Source organism: Caloenas nicobarica, chromosome 11, assembly GCF_036013445.1.
Source record: "Caloenas nicobarica isolate bCalNic1 chromosome 11, bCalNic1.hap1, whole genome shotgun sequence".
Taxonomy (NCBI): domain Eukaryota; kingdom Metazoa; phylum Chordata; class Aves; order Columbiformes; family Columbidae; genus Caloenas; species Caloenas nicobarica.
The window spans coordinates 2,776,349-2,797,027 of record NC_088255.1 but is presented as its reverse complement, the minus strand read 5'-3'; the positions used below and the strand labels follow the sequence as shown (position 1 = coordinate 2,797,027).

Sequence of the window (20,679 nt, the reverse complement as noted above, 5' to 3'; positions counted from 1 at the left end):
TACGCCATTTGGATACACAACCAGCCCACGTTCCATCAGAGTCAGCAGCACGAGGAGAGGCAATGTCCTGGTTTTGTTAAAAACAAGACTTTTAGTGATTTTTCCATTCAGCTAAGTTCTTATAAGCAACTGCACATGAGTACACACCAGCAAACAGGCGAGAGCTCACCTAAAAACCCGTCAAACACACCGGGCAGATGTCAGGTCCTCAGCACCAGCTTGCTTCCATGGATCCACTTCTACAGGCTGCATTTATTGCTGATGGAGACCCAGCCAACAGAAGCTATTTTTCTTTTCTTTGATATTTTTAACCTACAAGTGAATGTTTTACCTAAGCAAAACCTACTGCTAAACATTAAAACCTAAGAATACATGTCAATAGGGACAATACCAAGTGGAACTGCTTCCCACTCCTGAACCACGAACAAAAATGCTGCAAGAATTGTTTATATGACTCTCCTTATCACTGTCTACAACTACCTGAAAGGAGGCTGTAGCATGGAGGGCGTTGGTCTCTTCTCCCAAATAGCAAGTGACAGGGCAAGAGGAAATGGCCTCAGGTTGTGCTGGGGAGGTTTAGATTCGATATGAGGAAAAAATTCTTCTCGGAAAGGGCTGTCACGCATTGGAACAGGCTGCCCAGGGCAGTGGTGGAGTCACCATTCCTGGAGGGGTTTAAAAGGTGTTTAGAGGAGGTTCTTAGGGACATGGTTTAGTGCTAGAGTTGGGTTATGGTTGGACTCTATGATCCTGAGGGTCTCTTCCAAATGAAATTATTCTATTCTACTACCCAAACCCAGTCTTTTCACGAACCTGACACAAGAGAGAAGCCTACCACTGCAGCATATTTTTAAACAAAGTCCAGGCTCTTCAGGAGGAGGTGAGGGCAAACTTTCTCAGCAGGGATTTCTAACAGGCAGCACCCATTGGAAAAAAAGTTTGTTATGGACTGCTCACCTGTGCATCCCAGGTCACAGCTGCCCTTGGTAGACACCAGTGCCAGGGATGGAGAGCTGATCCACCTGGCTGCAAGGGAGACTCTATGCTTACACACTCAAAATGAAGTTGAAACCTTAAAGGTTATCCAAAACACCAGCAGACTTCTCAGTGAGGGTGACAGAACACTGGACCAGGCTGCCCAGACATTCAAACCCGCCTGGACACCTTCCTGTGTAACCTCATCTGGGTGTTCCTGCTCCGGCAGGGGGATTGCACTGGATGAGCTTTCGAGGTCCCTTCTAACCCCTGACATTCTAGGATTCTGTGATTCATGCAAAGAGCTGCCTTGCTAGTAACAAGCTAGCCTAGATCCAACCCCAGCTTTTGGGCAGGCTTAACGCTGAACCTCCCAAGTCCAGCAGAGTTTTCCAGACGGTTCAAATACCTAGTCCTTTTTTTTTTTTTCAGACTCCAAATAAAATCCTCAACTGCCCCAGATGAGGTAAGGAAGAGACAAAAAACTTTAATACATCAGAGGAAACAAAGCCAATCCTCAGCTTTCTCAATCGCTGTCAGAAATCCAACTGTGCTGACAAAGACCAAAAAGCATTACCTCAAGGCTCAATTCAAAGGTAGCTGATTCACAGTCAGATTAAAGTGCAGGTACTGTATACTAACATCTAAAGGTTCAGTAGTTTAAATAATACAGTGTAAGACAGTACTTGAAACAGGCCAATTTTCTTGTTCTCCTGATTAAAAACTGTCAAGCGACTAAGTGCAAAAATATGGTCTGCCTAACTGCAGACAAACTTGACACAATGGTCACTCAAGCCACACCTCACCTCCCAGTAGCCTCCAAGTTCCACACCAGTTGTTTTGGGTGGAATATAAAAACACTTAATGTAACTAAGGAGGTTAAAATATTTAATTGGGGAAAAAAAAAAAAAAAAAGAAGAAAGAAATAATAATCAATATACTGCCCCATGCATGTACCCTCTGGTGCTCCAAGGTAGAGATACGGTCTTGCTATTAGTCCTAGTAGGATAAAAAGCTCCTAACTGTGCACATAGGATAAGAGGAGCCCTCCTCCACAAACTGCTGCAGTGCAGCAGCGGTGCCAGAATCAAGTTGTGTTACGGCTCAAGGCCTCAGAATGTCTTAACGCAGTGCCAAGTAAAGCCACTTCAATGCGGTGTCTTCATACCCCATTAGGGATTGCAAACCCTGTGTTTAGGGGCATGGAAAGAAGCTGAGAGATTTACGAGAATTAGCATGGCTATATCTAGAGTTTCCTACAACACCCACTTTTTCCAGTAGAGATCTATGGTCTTCTGAGGACTCAATTAAATGCCAGTTTTTTCAATACAAACAGACAGAACTCCGCCACAGCACCAGCTTCTAGGTAAAGAAATCTTCTCCTGACATTCATCTTACAGATTCCTTAAATACACATATTTCTAGCATTGCCTTTATTGTTGGTGGCAAGTATGCTGACAGTACAGCAGTAACTCAGGCTTGAATGGGGGGGCGGGGCGCGGAAAGGATTCCTACCGGTATTAACAATTAAGAGTTCCCTGCAACACCAGCCAAGTACAGCTGCAGAAATGCAGAAAACACTTTTCTTCTCTTAGACTCGATTAAGCCATTACGAGACGCCAAGACAATCTCTGCTACCACTGTGACTTCCTGCAGGACACCCCGCATTGCTGCAGAGGATTCCTCATTGAATAACGTAATTGCAAAGCTCCTTTCTTTGACAGAACCCAAATCCCCCCACTTTCCAGCACCCGGCACCTTACTTTTCCCACAGCCCTCATAAGTATTTCTGTAACCCCTTGAGCCACTAATCATAAAACATTTTATATTCACCACAAGAATGACAGATACCTTTGCCTGCTGCAATTTTTCCTCGTCTCCCAAGTTCAAAGAAACCTAGTCTTTCTAGAGGTATCCAGGTTCTTCATAACCAGAACTGCAACTGGAGCCTCTTCAACTCATTTCCATTCTAATGAACTCACAGTCATCTGAGTAAGAGGAAAATGAAGGGGGGAAGAAAAAAGTTTTGTTCCTACTTTTATTTTCCCATTGGAACAAAGGGGTGTAGCAGACAGTAAACATTTGTCCCTGTCATTTCCTGCCCTGATTGACCAAAGTCCATCATGCCACCTAAACGATAAAACCCATATCAAGCCTGTAATTAGAGAGTGGAAAAGACAGTAGAAAAACAACCTATAATAGCCTGTTCTCTTTCCTAATGATATTGATATTTTGAAGAAAATCATTAACTGTTAAGCACCCTAGATTTTAAACACTGACACTACTTTGCAATCTGTATGCTCAAACACTTTTAAAAATAATCTAAGGATTACCCAACATCTGAACATGAAGGAGAAAAAACCCAAGCCATGGTTTGCAGGGAAGCCTAAGTTTGGTTCAAATCTCTGAACATACTTGTAACATAAACCTGAGCAAAATAAATACAAATTTTCTTACAAAGCTGCAAGGCAATAGACTGAATCCCCATGAACTCAGAAGAATCTTTTTTTTCCCCTAACAAGACACTGGTAAATATTTTATCTTCTGCTCTACTGGATCTGCTTAGTGTTATAGGCCGCCTACAGCGCTAAAAATCAAGCATCAGCGCTTGTTTTTGAAGTGTCATCCTAAAAATCATGAAACTAAACACGACTGTGCAGAGAGTAGAAAGTATTTCACTGTTTATAATACTCCTGGCTACATGATATAAGACTATGGCGTGCCCTAGCTTACAAACATTGCAAACCCACTTTTAATAGGTTTTAGCCAACCTGAATTCAGAAGATAATGTTCCTTTTCTAGTGGCAAATCCGTCCGAGGATCTGGCGACACATAATGCAAACTAAAGCTGAGCTCATATGGCCAAGGACCTGCTGTTTGCCTGAACTGGGACGGAGGTATTTCACCCTGTGTACAACAGATGACGTTATTTTCAAAGGCCTTCTTAAAAAACTAACACACACACACAAAACCAACCAACCCACACCCCAAAACTACTACTTGTAACAAAGATTTTGCCGTCTTCCCCACCAGCAGGCCCTCGGCCACCCCGGTTGTACCTCGGCCTAGTTCAGACGGTCAGGCCCACAGAGCCAGGTTGCAGAACAGAGCAGAAACAGCACTCCTAAATTTGGAGGCCAGCAGAAAGAAACGATTCCAATTTAAACACAAATAGTTGTTTTTACATAGTCAGTATGACAGAAGTTAAGGGAAGGAAGAAACTGTGTTTGCATTAACCTTCTGAAAAAGTGACTGCGCCAGGAATGGGTTGGGAAGCAGGTCTGCCTGATGGAGCGCAATCTGCTGCTTTGGACCAAATATTTAGAAGACAATTGTCAGCGCTGAAAAAGAGTCTGGAAGGAAGGAAGTCATATTCTTAATTGCTCTCAAGAAGGGATTGTACTGCAATTAATATATATATTTAAAAACAAACAAACAAACAAACAACACAACCACGCAGAAAACTCCACTACATCCTACAAAGCCCAAACCAAAAACCATGCAAGATTTAATTTCAATAGACAACAAAAACTGAAAATGCATTTAACTTGGTTTTAGCCCTTATAGTCAGACTACACAGAGGACAGATTTAACGGGTGGGCCTAAACAAAGAGCAGCAACACTGACCCCTTTAGACCGGCTCCAAATATTTAATATGCTACATATTTCACACAGGGCACAGCACCAAATACTGTCATTATCTAACTTACACAAACACTTCTAAGCTCTCTAAAATTCTGTTTGTAGAAATCCACAGCTGAGACTTTGTTACAAACCCTACATAAATCAGACCTTATCATGACTGCCGTTAAATAAATGTAAAAATAACAACACAGAAAAAATGCAGACTTCCAGTTTTTGTTGTTTTCTTGTCTAAACAAACTAGCTCAAATCCTGTAATTGTGAGACCCTGCACAGAGTTCTTAAAAATACATTTAATGTATTTTAAAAGGAGAAAAATTTTTTAAAAAATCAGACACTACAGTTTAATCAATACCAGCAAGTCTAAATGAAGACTCCACACACCATTTTGAATATGTCAGCTGGGTGCAAGGAATGGGGAAAAATTCAGAGTGTATTGAAGTGTCAGCTAAAGACACAGCAATACTTTTTCATCATGAAAACCCAAAACCAATAAAAGAGCCAAAACAAGGAAGTGAAACAATCTACAGTTTCTGAACATTCTTAACATACAAAAGACAATACTACTTACTAAATGCAGTTCTTATGAAGAAAAATCTTGTGAATCACATTTCTTTTACTCTGGACGTAATACACAGCATTAATTACACCTTCATTCAATAGACACATTTCCACAAGTCTATTACCCAGCCATGACACCATCTAAAAATATACATAATAAAGAAGCATCATTTTAAGCAGAACTCTGCATATAAATCTAACAGTAACTTGAACATCCCCAATATTTCCCATCCAGGCTCTCTTTCAGATAAGCATTTTCCAAACAGATTCCTTTCTCTACAGCCACGCAACACGGCTGATAGACCTGAATCCCGTGCAGTTTATCCACCGACATTGTACAACATGCAAGAAGAATCGGCCCAACCTCGGGCTACTCACACGAGGCTTCACCTTGCTCCATCCTCTGTTAATCCTTTAAGTATGACCTCCCCTCAATATCTGATGGCAGAAGCATGAGGGGTAAAAATATAAAATTCCTTTGGGTCATGTCTTTAAACAACAAACTTGCTGAAAAACTAAAAACCAGAGCACTCTGCTCCTAAGCGAAATAACTGAGTTTTTCTCTTTTGCATCATGACGCCAGACTGAAAAATAACAATTTTGATTTTGAAGACCCCGTATGGCTCTTCAGCATGGAGGCACCACTGCAGTCATGATCATCAACTTAAAAAAGTAAAGCACCACCAGATTTTAAAGTCTTAAAAAAAAAAGGAAGTTACAGAATCGAGTTACACCTGAACTGCTCTCCTTTTATAGCTATGCTACCTTTTAACATCCTAATCAACATTTTGAAAAGACAAACTTCAATTATATTCCAACAAAAAAAAAAGTATTTTAAGGCCTTCAATGCAAATTATGATTTTGCAGTATTTTTAGAAACTATAGTGTGTGACATTTAGACATCTTCCATGCATTTCAAAAGATAGATCAACACGAGATATCAATGTACTAATCAAATGGATACTAGATGAAGCCTCATCTTTTTTCCCCACTACATAGTTAAATAACAAAAAAAATTAAAAAAATTTAAAAAAATCAGTTTTCAGTGTGAAGCGCCTCCTCGGTAGGGAGCCCCAGGGATTCCCCGTAGGATGCACAGTTCTCGGGAATGACAATGATGACCATTTTCATTAGTTATCATATCACCACACCCAGAATTCTGCAAGCTACACCCACATTCTACATGCTCAAAAGTCTGATTTAACACTTGGGAAAAAAATGATCTCAATCACAAGATAGAGGGACATAAATTCTGGGGGAAAAACAAACCAACAAACAAAAACCAAACCAACAAACAAAACGCAACACCAAACACAAACAGGGAAACAGCAGCACAGTTATGCAGCTATCAAAACGCACTCACGTGGTCTATCTAAATCTCAAGGTTTTGAATTTAAAACCAAAAGTTTCAGAGAGAAAAGAGTACAAATGTGTATTTTTGCAATCTGGCCACCAGAAGGATCTGAAGATCAGTGCTAGGCTAGCCTGTAACTGGGGCAACTAGGTTTTTTTATTAATTTTAATTACAGACTGTCAGCCAAGCAGGTGCCACAACAGAAACACATCTTGGAAAGAGATGTCATCAGGAATATCCTGAAGGTACCACGGAACTGCAACATGTCAGGAGAGGTGAGAGACCAAAAGCAGTGAGAAAAGGAGAAAGCAAGTGGGAGGCTGATGCTGAGGCGTAGCGGGAGCACACGAGGTTCTTCCATCCTGGGGCCCTGGAGTGGGACAAATAGGTGACCAGGACTCAACAGGAGTTCAAGGTTCCTCCGGTGAAGCTGATGGAATAAATCAGGAAACAGGAGACAGGATAATCTAATTTCTTTGGCAGACTTGGAATATATTCTTAGAGCAGCTGCTTGGGAGAGCCAAGCAATATAGGTGCAAAAGCAGATGTAGTCAAATCAAATAGCCAAGTTTAACACCTGGGTTCTTGGGGTTTAAGATCTGTAAGAGCATTTCACCAAGCCATTCCCAAATTACAGGCACCATCTACAGCTCCTGGGTTTCGGAACCTCCACTGAACAGAAAACACAACATGGCCTTGCTCTAGCTCTGCTGCCAGAGATCACCACAACACAAGATCCTGCACCGTTTTCAACAGCGGTTTTGTCTGAAACCTGATTCAACAAGGAGGGAGGAAAGAAAAGGGAGCACCCAAACAGTGCACGCTGTACTGCAGTTACAGGCAACTTACTTGCAGGTTTTTTATTGCTTTGGGAGAGTCAGCTTCAAAGCAAAATGCAACATTTTGCCAGTGGACGCTGCAGCGGGGCTGAACATCCTCCGCCTCCCCGAGTTTATTGTCAAAATACGTTTTAACACTTTGAACATACAAATAAAACAGGGGCACCACTCCGTATATATTTTCTCAACAACTAGAAATGAACTTTTTTTTTTTTTTTGAAGAATATGTACTAACAACCCTAAATCTGTTACCAACCATAAGAAAATTTCTGTTCCAGTGGAGGCCGTAACTTCTGTAAGTTTATGAACCCTCATGCTTTAAGACACAATCCAATTTTAAAACAATTGGGCATGAGGGTAAGAAGAGGGAACAAAAAAACAAAACAAACCCCAAACAAGCAAAAAAAAATAACCAAACAAGAACCCAACACAAACCAGACCACCGCCTCTTGGTGCCAGCTATTCCATAACCATTTGCTACATGTTTTCCACAGCTGAAGCGGGGCTGTAGCCAGGGGCAGAGCTTGAACCCGGGATGGACCATTAACACAACAGTTCCTTTACCCTCAAAATTCACTTCCACAGTTTCTTTGTCCTAACAAGAGGATTAGCAATTTTTAAAATAACTTTGGGGACTTGCATGGTCTGGGAAAGAAAAACATTTAAAAAAATCAGACTATCCTTTCAAGTGAATAAGAAAAGCATCTGTTCTGCATTCCAAGTGAAGCAGCTTTTTTGACTGCACAACCATCAAAATCAAGCAGCTGTAACTCAGATCAATGACCAAATTCCAACAACTCCAGACACTATGGATGAGACGGGCTTTTTTAAATAGTATTTTTTTATTTTACTACTTTGAGGAAATCTTGCTGTCCCATAGCTGTGAACACTTGCACCTCCACTAGTAAACTAGGAATGGCAAGGCAAGACACGTATTTGCTCAAGTCAAAAAAATGTCTAAGAAATTCATTTCTCAACTGCGTAATAATTAGGGGGGGATTGTTTCCAACTTTGATATTTGGCTCTGCATTTTTACAGCTGAAAAGGAGGCTGTAAGAATTTCAACAGCAATTAGCAAGGCAGATGCAGGAGGGCTCGTCAGGCAGCACCGTTTGCTGCTCCATGGGAGCGCGGGGAGCGGGGCAGGAGCTGGCACACCCGGCTCACTTGGGCTGAGATCTCCCTCCAGGCAAAACTCATTCACTCCCAACCTGGGGCTTCGCAGATATTCAACAAACAGGGAAAAAAGGGGAAAGAAATGTAAATAGAAAAACCATATATGCTACTTCAATGCAAATTCTAACGGTTCCAACATGCAGCTGTCCGCTGCTAGAGCCTGGGGGACAGACCTTTAATCAGTGTAACGTAGTGCAGGTTCAGCCACAGCTCCAGCAGAACCATGTCAACCAACAGTACAAATTTAGCTGCAGGGGCGCAATCCCTTTTCTGTCAAATATAAGAGGGAATGCAATACCCAGTTTGGGCTGGCTCAGACGTTCAGCTCTCCCATGCGAGTGCATGTTCCCAGCAGCTCGTCCTCGGCAACGCTGCAGCTGCAGGACATGGCCAGGGGCAGAGCAGCACCCTGGGGCTCCACACACAGCCCAGCGCTGCTCTGGAGATCGTTGGATTGGAAGGACCTTCCCAGCTCCCCCAGTGCCCCCCCTGCCCTGAGCAGGGACATCTGCACCAGCTCAGGTTGCTCAGAGCCCCGTCCAGCCTGGCCTGGGATGTCTCCAGGGATGGTTCAGCCACCACCTCTCTGGCCAACCTGGGCCAGGCTCTCACCACCCTCAGGGGCAACAATTCCTTCCTCATGTCTGGCCTGAATCTCCCCTCCTTTAGTTTAAAACCATCACCCCTTGTCCTATCATTACCTGCTGGGGAGAAGAAGTCAGTGTCCAGCCTTTGTTGAGGACCACCATGAGAAACCTCCCACAAAGGCTGTGAGAATGGAGTTCTCTCTCGTCATCCTCTTTCTTTCCCAGAAATTGTGCAGCCAGCACAGGGTGTGCTGTTGGATGGCAACAGTAAAATCCAGAACACAAAAACACGGGAAGCCGAGATCTGGTGGTATTTTCAGCCATTGGTTTGGGGGAGATCACTCCCTCCTGTGCCTCAGTTATTCAGTTCTCTGTGACTCTGTACCCAGGAGAACTGTTCATTTCTAGTGTTCACAGGTTAATTTCAAACAGTGTTTTGTACAGGTTTCCTCTTTTACAAATTTCAAGTTTCTTAGCTAATTTTGACTTTAAAACCCTCTTTCTTCAAAACCTCTTTCAATGCTTTTTTTTTTTGCATTGTACTCACCAATTTTCCCTTCTTTTCCATTTCAGTCTTCCCTTCTAGCGGTCCATTCACTTAAATTTTTACACAAACATTTTTATTCAGCATTGTGAAGACATGGGTGAAATTCAAATCAAATCACAAGCACCCACCAGATACAAAGGGGCAGTGGCAGGAAATACGGTATCTCTGCAAATCTCATTTTGGAATATGGCAATGTTTGCAGAGTGACAACCAAAAACACACCAAACAGGTGATTCCTACCAAACATGGTAAAATCATATTTGGATGCTTCTTCGGGCTTCCTTTCTCCGCTTTTTCCCCAGCCCCAATGTTTGGTACAGTAACTTTCACCTTGTTCCAACCTCAAGGCCCAAAATGATTGCTGAAGTAGCAAGAATCTCATGAATGTAAATATTTGCTCAGGGTTAAGTTACTGAGAGAGAATTTCTGCTCAGAGCCTGCAAGCTCAAAAAGAAAGAACAAAAAGAGGCCAAGAGTTTAAGAAAACTGGAGCCCAGTGTTAAATTCCTTCATTTTAGTCAGACACCTGCCTGCTTTTCAGAGGGCTAAAACAAACAAGAGAAATCTCTGGCACCCAAGCTGTCTTCAGATATCTCTGAGACTACCAGGCTCTTTGGACCTTCAGAAATCAAATTCTTTAATATGCTGGTGGCCTCCAAAAATTTCCATCCAGATTGCCACGACACGCACAGATGTGGAGGCTGCTGTACGCTGTACCCACCTGCTCCGTCCATAGAGGCTGGGCTTCCAGTAACAGGCTGACATCTCACCAGAGTCCAAAGTGTCAGTGTTTCAGCCTTTCACATTCATTAACCAGCTGAATGAGTAGCACAGATTAACAGTAGAGGTAGGTACACTTAAAGCAGTGGCTCAGTACAGTTCAGCAACAGAATATTCAAAATGCTTGAAGAGAGAAAAACGGCAAATATAACGCAAAGTTTATCCATTGAGCAGTCCAGCTTAAAAATATTGTCTCTGTGAATCTTCATTAAGACAAAGAATTTCTAAGCAGCAGCATCAAATCAGTCTCTGAAGAACAGGAACATGGTGTGCACAAGAACGAAGATATGAAGGCAGAGATAAAGGTGAAGGGTCTAGAGAACAAGTCTTATGAGCAATGGCTGAGGGAGCTGGGGGTTCAGCCTGGAGAACAGGAGCTGAGGGGAGACCTTCTGATCTCTGAACTGCCCGAAAGGAGCTTGGAGCCAGGGGGGGTCGGGCTCTGCTCCCCAGGAACAAGCGCCAGGACCAGAGGAAACGGCCTCAAGTTGCGCCAGGGGAGGTTGAGGTTGGATCTGGGGAACAATTTCTTCCCCAAAGGGCTGTTGGGCATTGGAACAGGCTGCCCAGGGCGGTGGTGGAGTCACCATCCCTGGAGGGGCTGAACAGACGTGGAGATGAGGTTTCTCAGGGACATGGGTTAGTGCCAGGGTTGGGTTAACAGTTGGTCTTGATGATTTTGAGGGTCTTTTCCAACCAAAATGGTGCTATGCTATGATATCTGAAGGGTTATTCAGACAGCCCAGCTCCAAGGTAGGAACCTCAATCCTCTGTTAATGGAGCTTCTGGAGGTGACAAGTTGATGAAACCACCTCTCTGAGCCCCAACTGGTCCCTGCAGGGAATCCTGCACCAGAGGACTGAGGTTATCCTATGTCAACAACCTCCTCTCCCCAACCTTCCTGCCCAGTTCCCCACCCAGCCCTCCCACAGCAGCTAAATCACTGGCTTTCTGTTCCACACCAGGGTCTTAAGATTGGCCAAATAATATGAAAAGTGCAACCAAGAAAACAAGGAAGCCGGTAATACCAATAAAGCCTGAAATACATAATTGCATTTCACAGAAAGACAAAAATAGCACCAAAAGTCAGTGACACCAGAAGAAAAAGCAGGCAGAACAGCATTTTGAGAGGTAGCGGTCAGAGACCACAGAAGCAACGTGCTTTAAATAATGCCTTTTAAACTCAGTAACTGAACCCTGAGAAGCCAGGTCACAACTGCACACCCTGGGTATTTCTCCTAGAAGTGCATGGTGACTTCTGCCAGAAAAAGCAATGGCCATACCAGCGAGGGAAGGGAGGTGAACATCAGGCTGCTGCTCCATGTAGTGCTGCAGGAGAGGACACCAGGCGTTAGCGTTTCTCCTCTGCGCTGGCTGGTACAGCATTTGCTCAGTGCCAAGGTAAAGCAAACGTACAGCGCTTCAGTACCAGAAACTCCTAACGACAGCCAGCACAGATAAAGTGAAAAGCCACAAACTGTGAAATAAAATCCAAAGACCCATAAAGTTTTAAGACACAAAATGCAAATATAGTTATACAAAACCTCGCTTCCAGGAGACGGCTGGGGAACGGGAGCGGGGAGAGTAGAGGGAGAGGCAAAAAGTTTCTCTGGAAGCACTTTGCAGTGTACCTCCACTATTGTTACGCCAACAAAGGCCTTCTCAGATTTCACTGCTCATAACCTCCAAACCAGCCAGAGTTCCGTGCCGGGACTGCCTGCCTTCCAATTACTGTATGCTCCAGAGAGTGCACCGCTGATCCGCGAACATCTATTCCCAATTTCATGGTGGATTTTCATGGTGAAGGTCTGGGGTCCTGTGCTCGGGGGAGCCGGGCTTGGGGCTCAGTGGGGAGCTGGAAGGGGTTGGCAGAGGATAAGACAATGAGGCCTGAGAGCCGGTGGTGGGGACACGGCTAGAGAGCGACCACAGCACGGCGAGAACCACCCCAGGAGCTCAGTGATCCTCATAACTTCTCTCTCCTCTCTCTCTCTCTCAATTTGTACCTTAGCCTACCTTATCTCAGGCTATCTCAAATTCTCTGTTTCTACATCTGAAAAATATATGTAGTTATTGTTTTAGTTAAAAGGGACTTTCAACCTGTTTAGAGAATTTGGAACAAGAGACGTATTTTGCAAATGGTACTAATATTTACCATTATGCGAGAATCGTAAACCAAGGTCTCTCAAGTGAAATGTTCATTTTCACATTAAAATTTGATAACCCTGACAAAAATGAATACCGCAGTAGTTACTACTACTTTTAATCTTCCACACTGTTTACCCCACTCAGACCAGTTAACATCTACATAATCAATAGCTCAAATCTCTAACACAATATCTGTAACCAGTCCTGGGAGCTAGAAGTATTTATTACTTAGGCTTTACCAGCCGCCTCTTTTAAACACTTTCAAATTCCTCAAGTTTTCAGTATTTCTTAAGTGAAAAATATTTTAAATGTTTACGGAACAGCTTGAAGAAGAAAATGAATCTTACTCAAAAGCATTTTACAAGTTCATAGCTTGAGTAGAAACCGGTGTACAGTCAGAGGGGAAACAAAGCATTAATCACATTGTTGCATTTGCACTCTCCGTCCTTTCAATTCTCATATAAATGACTCACTCACACTCACTAACCAAAGCAGGACCACTTGCAGATATTACTGATGTCTGATAATCTTAACAAGCTCTCTAAACCAAAAAAAAAAGGTACAACTTGAAAAAATGCACAAGTGAAAAACCAGCACCTTGGATCCTGACTTCCCAGATCTCTCCCAGGGTCCCAACCTCCTCACATCACCTCAGCTGATGTTTGGGGTCCATCCACAAGAACTCTGTGGCATTACTACACCACATTGGATTTCCTTAAGGAAAGGGCAACCTACTATCAATCCCGTCATTCTTCCCTATCTCTGTGGAAGATACCTGACGGGGCTTGCATCTGCGCGTTTGGAAAGAGGCAGAGTTCCTCCGGGACAAAAGAGTCCTGGCTTCACTTTCAGCAAGAGTTTCAGACATACATTTAAATGCAGGGAGCTGCACCAAAGGGGACTGGACAAGGGCAATTCCAGCTCCATTCAAGATTGATTCGAGCCAGGACGACACAAGCAGGGCACATTTGATCATGGTCATAAAAGCAAGCAACCTCATCCTCTACAAGACTTCTGTTAGATCACCTACTCTAGGCACTGTAACTCTGAAAACAGAAATAACTCTCTCACTGAAGACTGCCGCAGTCAACAAAACTGCATAATCACAGCCAGGGCGGGCTACATATCTATCTACAGGCATCTAATGTGAGAGCCTCAGGTCCTTCTATAACTAATGGAGAGAGAGGCTGCTAACACAGGTGTTCCAGCTCCTGCAGGCTCCATCCATGCGGGAGGACCCGTCTCCAAACTTAATGTACTAAAGGTTGGTACCCGAGTAGTGCCAGCAGTCAGACTGTCTGAATATCCCCAGATCCAGGGCAGATGAAGAACCCCAGCAGGTCTGCAGCTCACCAGTATCTTTCTTGGCTCGATCCAGCCTTTACCTACCTGAGAAGCAGGGTAGAGAACTTCCATTTTTTCTAAAATAAGGATGTATTTCTTGGAAAGAAGGAATTCCTTTAAACCTAATTTCGTTTTTATCATTTTTCTCTACCTTTGTTAAGGTAAGAAGCCATACAGTATAAAGAACTGGGTCATAAATGAGCTAAATCAGGAACGGAACCAGCCTGCTTATTTCAGGGTAGGATTTTATAAACAAGCTCCGCTAGTTCTAAATATGAACTGTGTAATTAAAACATCCTAATAGTACTGTGAAAACTAGCTTTCTACTAACAATAAATTTCTTCAAAAGAATGCAAGAATACTTTTATCAATGTATTTGTCAGCATACATATCCCATTTACATTCTGCATACTTCTCCGCTTGGACAACAAAACCAGTTCTGGTCATTAACAATTGCCAATAGTCTCTTCTACTCTTCAGTGCTGCTGTGTATCAGGCACTGCAAGAAGTGGTTAGTCCCACATTCTTTTAAATTGCCATTTTCCTTTGTGTTAAAATTCCCTAAAGCTTGCACGAGAACTAGAGTATATCCCTTTAACATAGTTTAACCACTCCTAATATCTGGAATGGAAAATGTGACTTAGGTACTGAGGTTTATAAAACAGCTACCATGTATGCAGCCAATCAGCCAATTTTCTAAACATGAATCTCATAAGCTTTTTTAAGGTTTGTTTCTTTTTTGCATGAGAATGTAGGGCTTGCAAGAGACAGCCAGCTAAATGCAGCAGACCATTATAGCTCAGAGGTTTCCAATTTGCAACTAGAAATGGTTTACATTATAAGTACTAACAGCTCCAAAAGGTATTTAAAAAGGAGAGAGTGGAGAAAAACTTGGCATTTCATAAGTGCCTAAACATGGATTGGCAGGAAATAAATTTGATCTATGCATTTAATAACAGCCTTACCAAAATAAGTGTTTAACAGAACCGGTTTCATGTGGTTTTAGAAGAACTAAAAATATATTTACACGGCTTAGTACCGTATTTACTGGAAGGTGCGGTCTCGGAGCACTGTCAGCCGGGGAGTCCGGGCCCGCACACACCCGAGTCCCGCGGTGCGGACCCGCAGCCGGCGCTGCCCGCGGGGGGACCCGGCCGAGCATTCGCCAGCCCAGCCAAAGGGCTCGGGCCTAAAGAGTGCTCGGACCCGCTGACAATGGGCTCGCCTTAGACACGCCAGCTCGCTCATGGGGAGGAAAAAAAAAAAAAAAAAAAAAAAGAAAAAAAAAAAAAAAGTTAAGCGTCGCCCCGGATCTGTTCAGGCGGCTCCGCTCCAGCCCGCGCCCCCGCCCGGCGGGGCAGCCCGACCCCCGCGGCCCCGGGCCGTGCCCGGCTTCCCGCGGCGGGCGAGGGCGGGGGGAGGAGCGGGCAGAGCCCGGCAGGAGGGCCCTGGCGCCGGCAGCGCCCGCCGAGCGCCGAGGGGAGGTCTTGGGCGGCGGGGCCGCAGCACCGGGAGGGCCGCGCTGCCCCTCCGGCCCTCGCACACCTGGAGCGGGGCGGCCCGGGGACCGGCCGCGGCCCCCGCCCCGCCGGGACCCCCGCCCGCCCCGCGCTCCCCGCGGCCCCTGGCCGCCCCAGCCTCCGCTGAGGAGAACACTTGGCGGGCGAGCGCGGAGCTCGCACGGAAACCTCTCCCCGGGGGCGAGGGGGGCAGCGGACGTGCCGCCGCCGGGGCAGCTCCCCGGGCGGGCAGCGCGGCGCGGGGGGCGCAGCCTTACCCTCGGGCTCCATCTGCTCCCTCCGCCGCGCTCCGGCGCTCCCCGAGCTGCAGCGACTTGGGCCGGGCGGCGCGCCGGGCTGCGCGGTTACAAAGGCGGCCGCCGAGCGAGGGGGGTGGGTTTCCTCTCCCTCCCACTGCAGCTGCATCGCGCCATGAGGCGCCGCGAGCGGGACAAGGCGCCCCCAAAGGCGGCGGAGGCGGGAGCTGCTCCCGCCGCCGCTCGGGCCCGCGCCGCCCTCCCCGGCTCGGCCCGGCCCAGGCGGCCGGCGGGACACGGCGGGACGGACCGCGGCGGCCGCCGGGGGACCGGGTGCTGCCCCCGGCGCAGGGGAGAAGCGCACCCGCCCGCCCTGGCGCTTCCTTAGGCCGGGAGGAGGGGGCCCCGCGGGGGCGGGGAGGGAAAGACCCCCCCCCCCGCCTCCTGCCGCCTTCCCGCCCCGCCGGGCGAGCGGCTCCGGGAACGGGCGTTCAGCGCTTGAGGAGCCGAGCCAAGAACGGCCCGTGCTGGCAGCGCCGCATCCCGCGCCTCAGCAACACGGGTGGGCTGCGCCGCGGGCCCGGCCCGGGAGGAAGGGGCGCACGGGCCCCTCCGGACACCCGCACACCGCAGAGACGTCCTCCCCGTTTCGGTGGTCAAGAAACACGAGGCGTCCCCAGGGCAAAGCCCGAAATCCCATCGAAAGCAGCAGACGGGGAGGCTTCAAGAGGCTACAGGGCTGCCACACCAGCTGTTGCCTTCGGAGCCAAACGCGGGGCATGTGGCGTGGCCCGGCGAGGCCGCGGGTCCCCGGGCCTCCCCAGGCCGCGGGGGCTCCCCAGGCCGCGGCGGCTCCCCAGGCCGTGGGTCCCCGGGCCTCCCCAGGCCGCGGCGGTTCCCCAGGCCGCGGGGGCTCCCCAGGCCGCCATCCTCTCCTTCTTGTACGTGTCGGAGCAATTCAGATCCAAGCCCTGTTGTTCGGCCCCCTCAGACAACCCAACCTCTTCCCACCTGCCAGAAACCCACCCCAAGCCATAAGGTCTTTCAGGGCTCCTTGAAAAATCAGACGAGGAGGTGCCCCCTGCGCCACCGCTCTGTGCCCCAGACGGGGAGCAGGACTCGCCAGGAGAACCGCAGCGAGACGCAGGACGATGCCATCGCAGGACGATGCCATCCGCGTCTCCTTCGTGGGCAGCGGGACGCTCGCGTGGCGCTGCTGAAGTGCCCCTGCCTTTTCAGGTGAGCTACACGCTAAAAGGAGAGCTTTCCGAGACTTAAGATCTTCAGCTCCTCATTGCAAGGAGTAAATAATACTGAGCAAAACAAATGTACTAAGCTTAAAAGCATGTATCGAGCAATCTGTCTTCAAAAGAACAAAACCACGTAGAACTGTCTTCACAAAGGCATTTACCTTCAGGGAAAAAATGCAAAATGGCAAATTCAAAAGTTAACTACCTCAGGCTTTAGTCTATCATTTTTATGACCCAGTAATCGGCCGTTGCTCCTTATCTTTCCCCTGAAACGTCCGTCTTTGATGAAGGTCCCATTGTGGAAATACACTTTTGGGTAACTTCAACAGTGTGGTGAAATGGAGAAACATTTTTGTAATGAAATTCATAAAATGGATTTATTTGGCGTAATTATTCCAGAATAAAAGGAGTAGCTGTTCTAGAGTAACTCAATGAATAGATCTAGTTAAACTAGAGTAAGAAAGCAGATTTATCAGTAACGTACAAACCTGGATTTCTTGATGTTACTTTTGAAATCCTACCTGTTACTTTCAAAATCCTGCCTCAAAGCATTAATAGACATATACAAATTTAACCTACAACCAACAGCTTTAGAGATTAGACTCTCTGCACTTATTGCTGTCCGAAATGGTCATAGCTCCCTAAAGTTAGTCCCGTCCTTAGCACAATGAAGCAAGTGATCTCAGCAGATCTGAGCTTACCAGCTATTGCTACATGGTTATCAGATGTAACAGCTGTTCAGCAGCAGAAACGACGATTGCTGAAAATTACCCGGGTTCTTTGCTCTCAAGAAAGCCAGGTCCCTGCTATAAAGTATAAAGCTGAGACAAACAAAGCATTTAAACGTATTTGATACAGCATGAGAACACCAAATAATGTTATTGAAAAGGATCAGTTCATGTCCTGTCCAATTCTTTCTCCACCCTCGCCAGCGTTTTGATTTTTGGTTGTTTTGGGGTTTTTTTTCCTAGAGAATTAGAGCATTTTTCATTGTAGGTGCTCTCAACTCTCACAGTCTTGGCGTTTGCAGTGTTTAATGTGTATCTCTGACCAGAATCAGCTGAATAGTTCTGGGGGAAGTTTACAATTTAAGCAAACGTTAAATTGCAGCCATTACTTTTGGCCAGCTAAGACTCTAACAAAGGGCCAGTATAAGTTTCTCCACATCTAAGAATAAGCCATTTCTTCAACCAAGGTAAAGAATTTGGAGTCAGAGAGCAGCTTCAGTAGATAAGCAACAAAGAAAAGAGGGGCTCTTTTTTGCAACTTTGCTAGGGATTTGACAGAATAAAAGCTACTGAGAAGGTAGGCTGACACTACCAGCAAAAAAACCAAACCAGTACAGATTTGGGGTTAGAACAGGAAGGTGTTTGCTGGGACACTTTCTCTGAATAACTTTTCCCCACATGAACTGACGGACATCCAATCCGTTAAAAGTGTGAGGAGCAGAGCCTGGGATTGTGCTTTGTGGCGCAGTTTATGAATCCTGAGTAAAAGCCCAGGACTCAGCCTTTGATTGAGTTGCAGGCTCTAGATCCATATCCAGCTTTGTTAAGCCCTTTGCTCCTAACATGTCTTGGGGCCCCAGCTGTTTGCCTTTGCTGTCTCTCTCATGAAGGAAGCATAGTAAGAACAAGTCCATCTTGTCAACATTTCTCTCACTTCTGCCCTTCTCAGGCGTAATCTCACAGAAGCCAAAACTGTTATTAAATAGAATAGAAACTGATTGGAAATCTTCCACATTGAACTGGATCTTGCTGAGCACCTTAAGGTCTTGGTTTTATTAAATCTTATTTGCGAATGCAAATTACCCTTTGTACCCAGTACAATATGTTTCTTTAAGCTCTGAAGCACTGGGCAATGTCTATTGAATGTGGTCTTCCTCGTGAGGTATTTTTTATTGCTTTCAGACCCTTGGTGTCTAATGCACATGTACACAAGAGTAACAGAAAAGGGTCACTAAATGCGATGTAAGCAGTTAGTAAAGTTCACACAAATATGCATTCTTTCTCTCCCCAAAAAGAAAAAAAGTTGCCTGTCATATCACATTAAAATGCTTTCTCAACATAAATTTATTCTCCCTCCTGGCAGGCTTTGCAGTTCAATAAGGATGACCATTGCATGTCCAGAAAAGATAAATCTAAAGAGGGTAAAAATAACCTCTCTAGATTTAATGAGACATTGAGGACCAAGAAGCGAAGGCTTTGCAAATACTTGGGTTTTGTCTGACATGCTTTTCATGTAAGAGATGCATGTTGTGTCCTCTTCCGGATGATGTAATCCTCAGGGTGACCCTCATGTGCTTTTGCCATCATATGACACTCTACTGAATATACAAAGTTCCTTTGTGTACAGAGCACTTATTTATAACTCTCAGAAGTTTGATCAGACCTTTTTTTTTCCTTTCTGAAGAGACTACTTTTGATTTGAAGATGAAGACTTGAAGATTACTGTAAAAGTCTTTTGAGTATTTATGCAATCTCATTTTTGTGAATTTGAAACTGAGCCTTTTCAACTGCAGGGAAAGAAGTACTGCTTTATTTCTCATTAACAATGAGATTAAACCAGCAGTTGCAATAAAAAAATTAAATTTTATGGCAGCACTGAAACAGATTCTGTTGCTTTCACTTTTCATTTGCAAAAAGAAAAAGTGGGAAAAAGTGATTCATTAAAGGTAGCTTTCAAGGGGAAATATTTTTAAGCTGAAATCCTACTGAGGTAAGGTTTGAGGTTTTTTTAATGATACCTTAGGCAAAAGCAAGTTTATGCCACATTCACCAATACCAGTTGCAAGAACAGCCAGGAATCCAGAGGAAAAAAGCACAGAAAAACAGAGGGAGAAAAACAAGGAACTGCAGGTAAAAGTAAAACAGTCCTGGACTCAGGACACAAGTCCTGCAGCAGCTTTTATGCTCTGGCATAAGATCTTTACAGCAGAGTGGAATAGTCTGTATTTTATCCCCACTTCATGAAGGAAGTGAAGTTAAATATTTACTAGGGCTAGTGTTCTGAATCATTGTTAATCCTCCTTAACAATGAGGCATTTCAAATCTTGGTCTTTCTAATTTTGCTGTTATTCTTTGTACGCCGGCTTAACAGTTTGTTCGTATAAATTGATTCAGATCTTCTTAAGGTAATATACATCAAAGTTGTTATCTGGACTCCCTGAAAGCAGAAGTAGGTCCATACCACAGATAATGAATGTTCAGAGTGTGTCACCTCTTTCCAGAGCCTGATCTTCCCAAGAAGAAATGTTCTTCTTGGAGTCCCCAAGGAGGGCAACGGAGCCATTCTTCATCTTCTAAATGCTGGGGAAAACAATCGTCCTGTTGCTCTTAATTGACAAATAGCCATGAGCTACAAGGATGGTGGATCCACTCCCTTCTGTGTCTCTCTTGTAAAATGATAATACCACCCTAGATCATCAGGGGACCCTGCCCAGAACAGCTGCACCTGATGTGCAGCTCTCCGCACGCACCGGAGAGGACGATGAGGACGAGGAGGAGTTACCGACCCCCCCAGCTCAAAGCCAGCGCGTGTGGCAGCCAGCAGACTCCTCATCTCTCAGTGAGTGTCTCTGTTTGCTGGTCACAACCACAATACCGAGGCTGGACTTGCGACAGAACACAGTAGTGTTACAGAAACCTCTGTGCATACATTAGATTCTATTTACTGTGGGTTTGCATTTTTATTTTTAGGTTGCTGAAAGCCGTGGGCTTG

At 45.3% G+C, this 20,679-nt stretch overlaps 1 protein-coding gene across 5 annotated transcripts in view; it reads right to left on the bottom strand.

Annotated features, from left to right (window-relative positions):
- Positions 1–16,013, bottom strand: part of FGD3 (FYVE, RhoGEF and PH domain containing 3) — a 103,407-nt gene extending 87,394 nt beyond the window's left edge. For all 5 annotated transcript variants that reach the window (XM_065642750.1, XM_065642751.1, XM_065642752.1 and 2 more), the window contains exon 1: positions 15,731–16,013. In XM_065642750.1, coding sequence (XP_065498822.1) covers positions 15,731–15,878 — 148 coding nt within the window. In that variant the 5' untranslated portion in view covers positions 15,879–16,013. The remainder of the gene's footprint in view (positions 1–15,730) is intronic.
- Between the last annotated feature and the right edge of the window lie 4,666 nt (positions 16,014–20,679).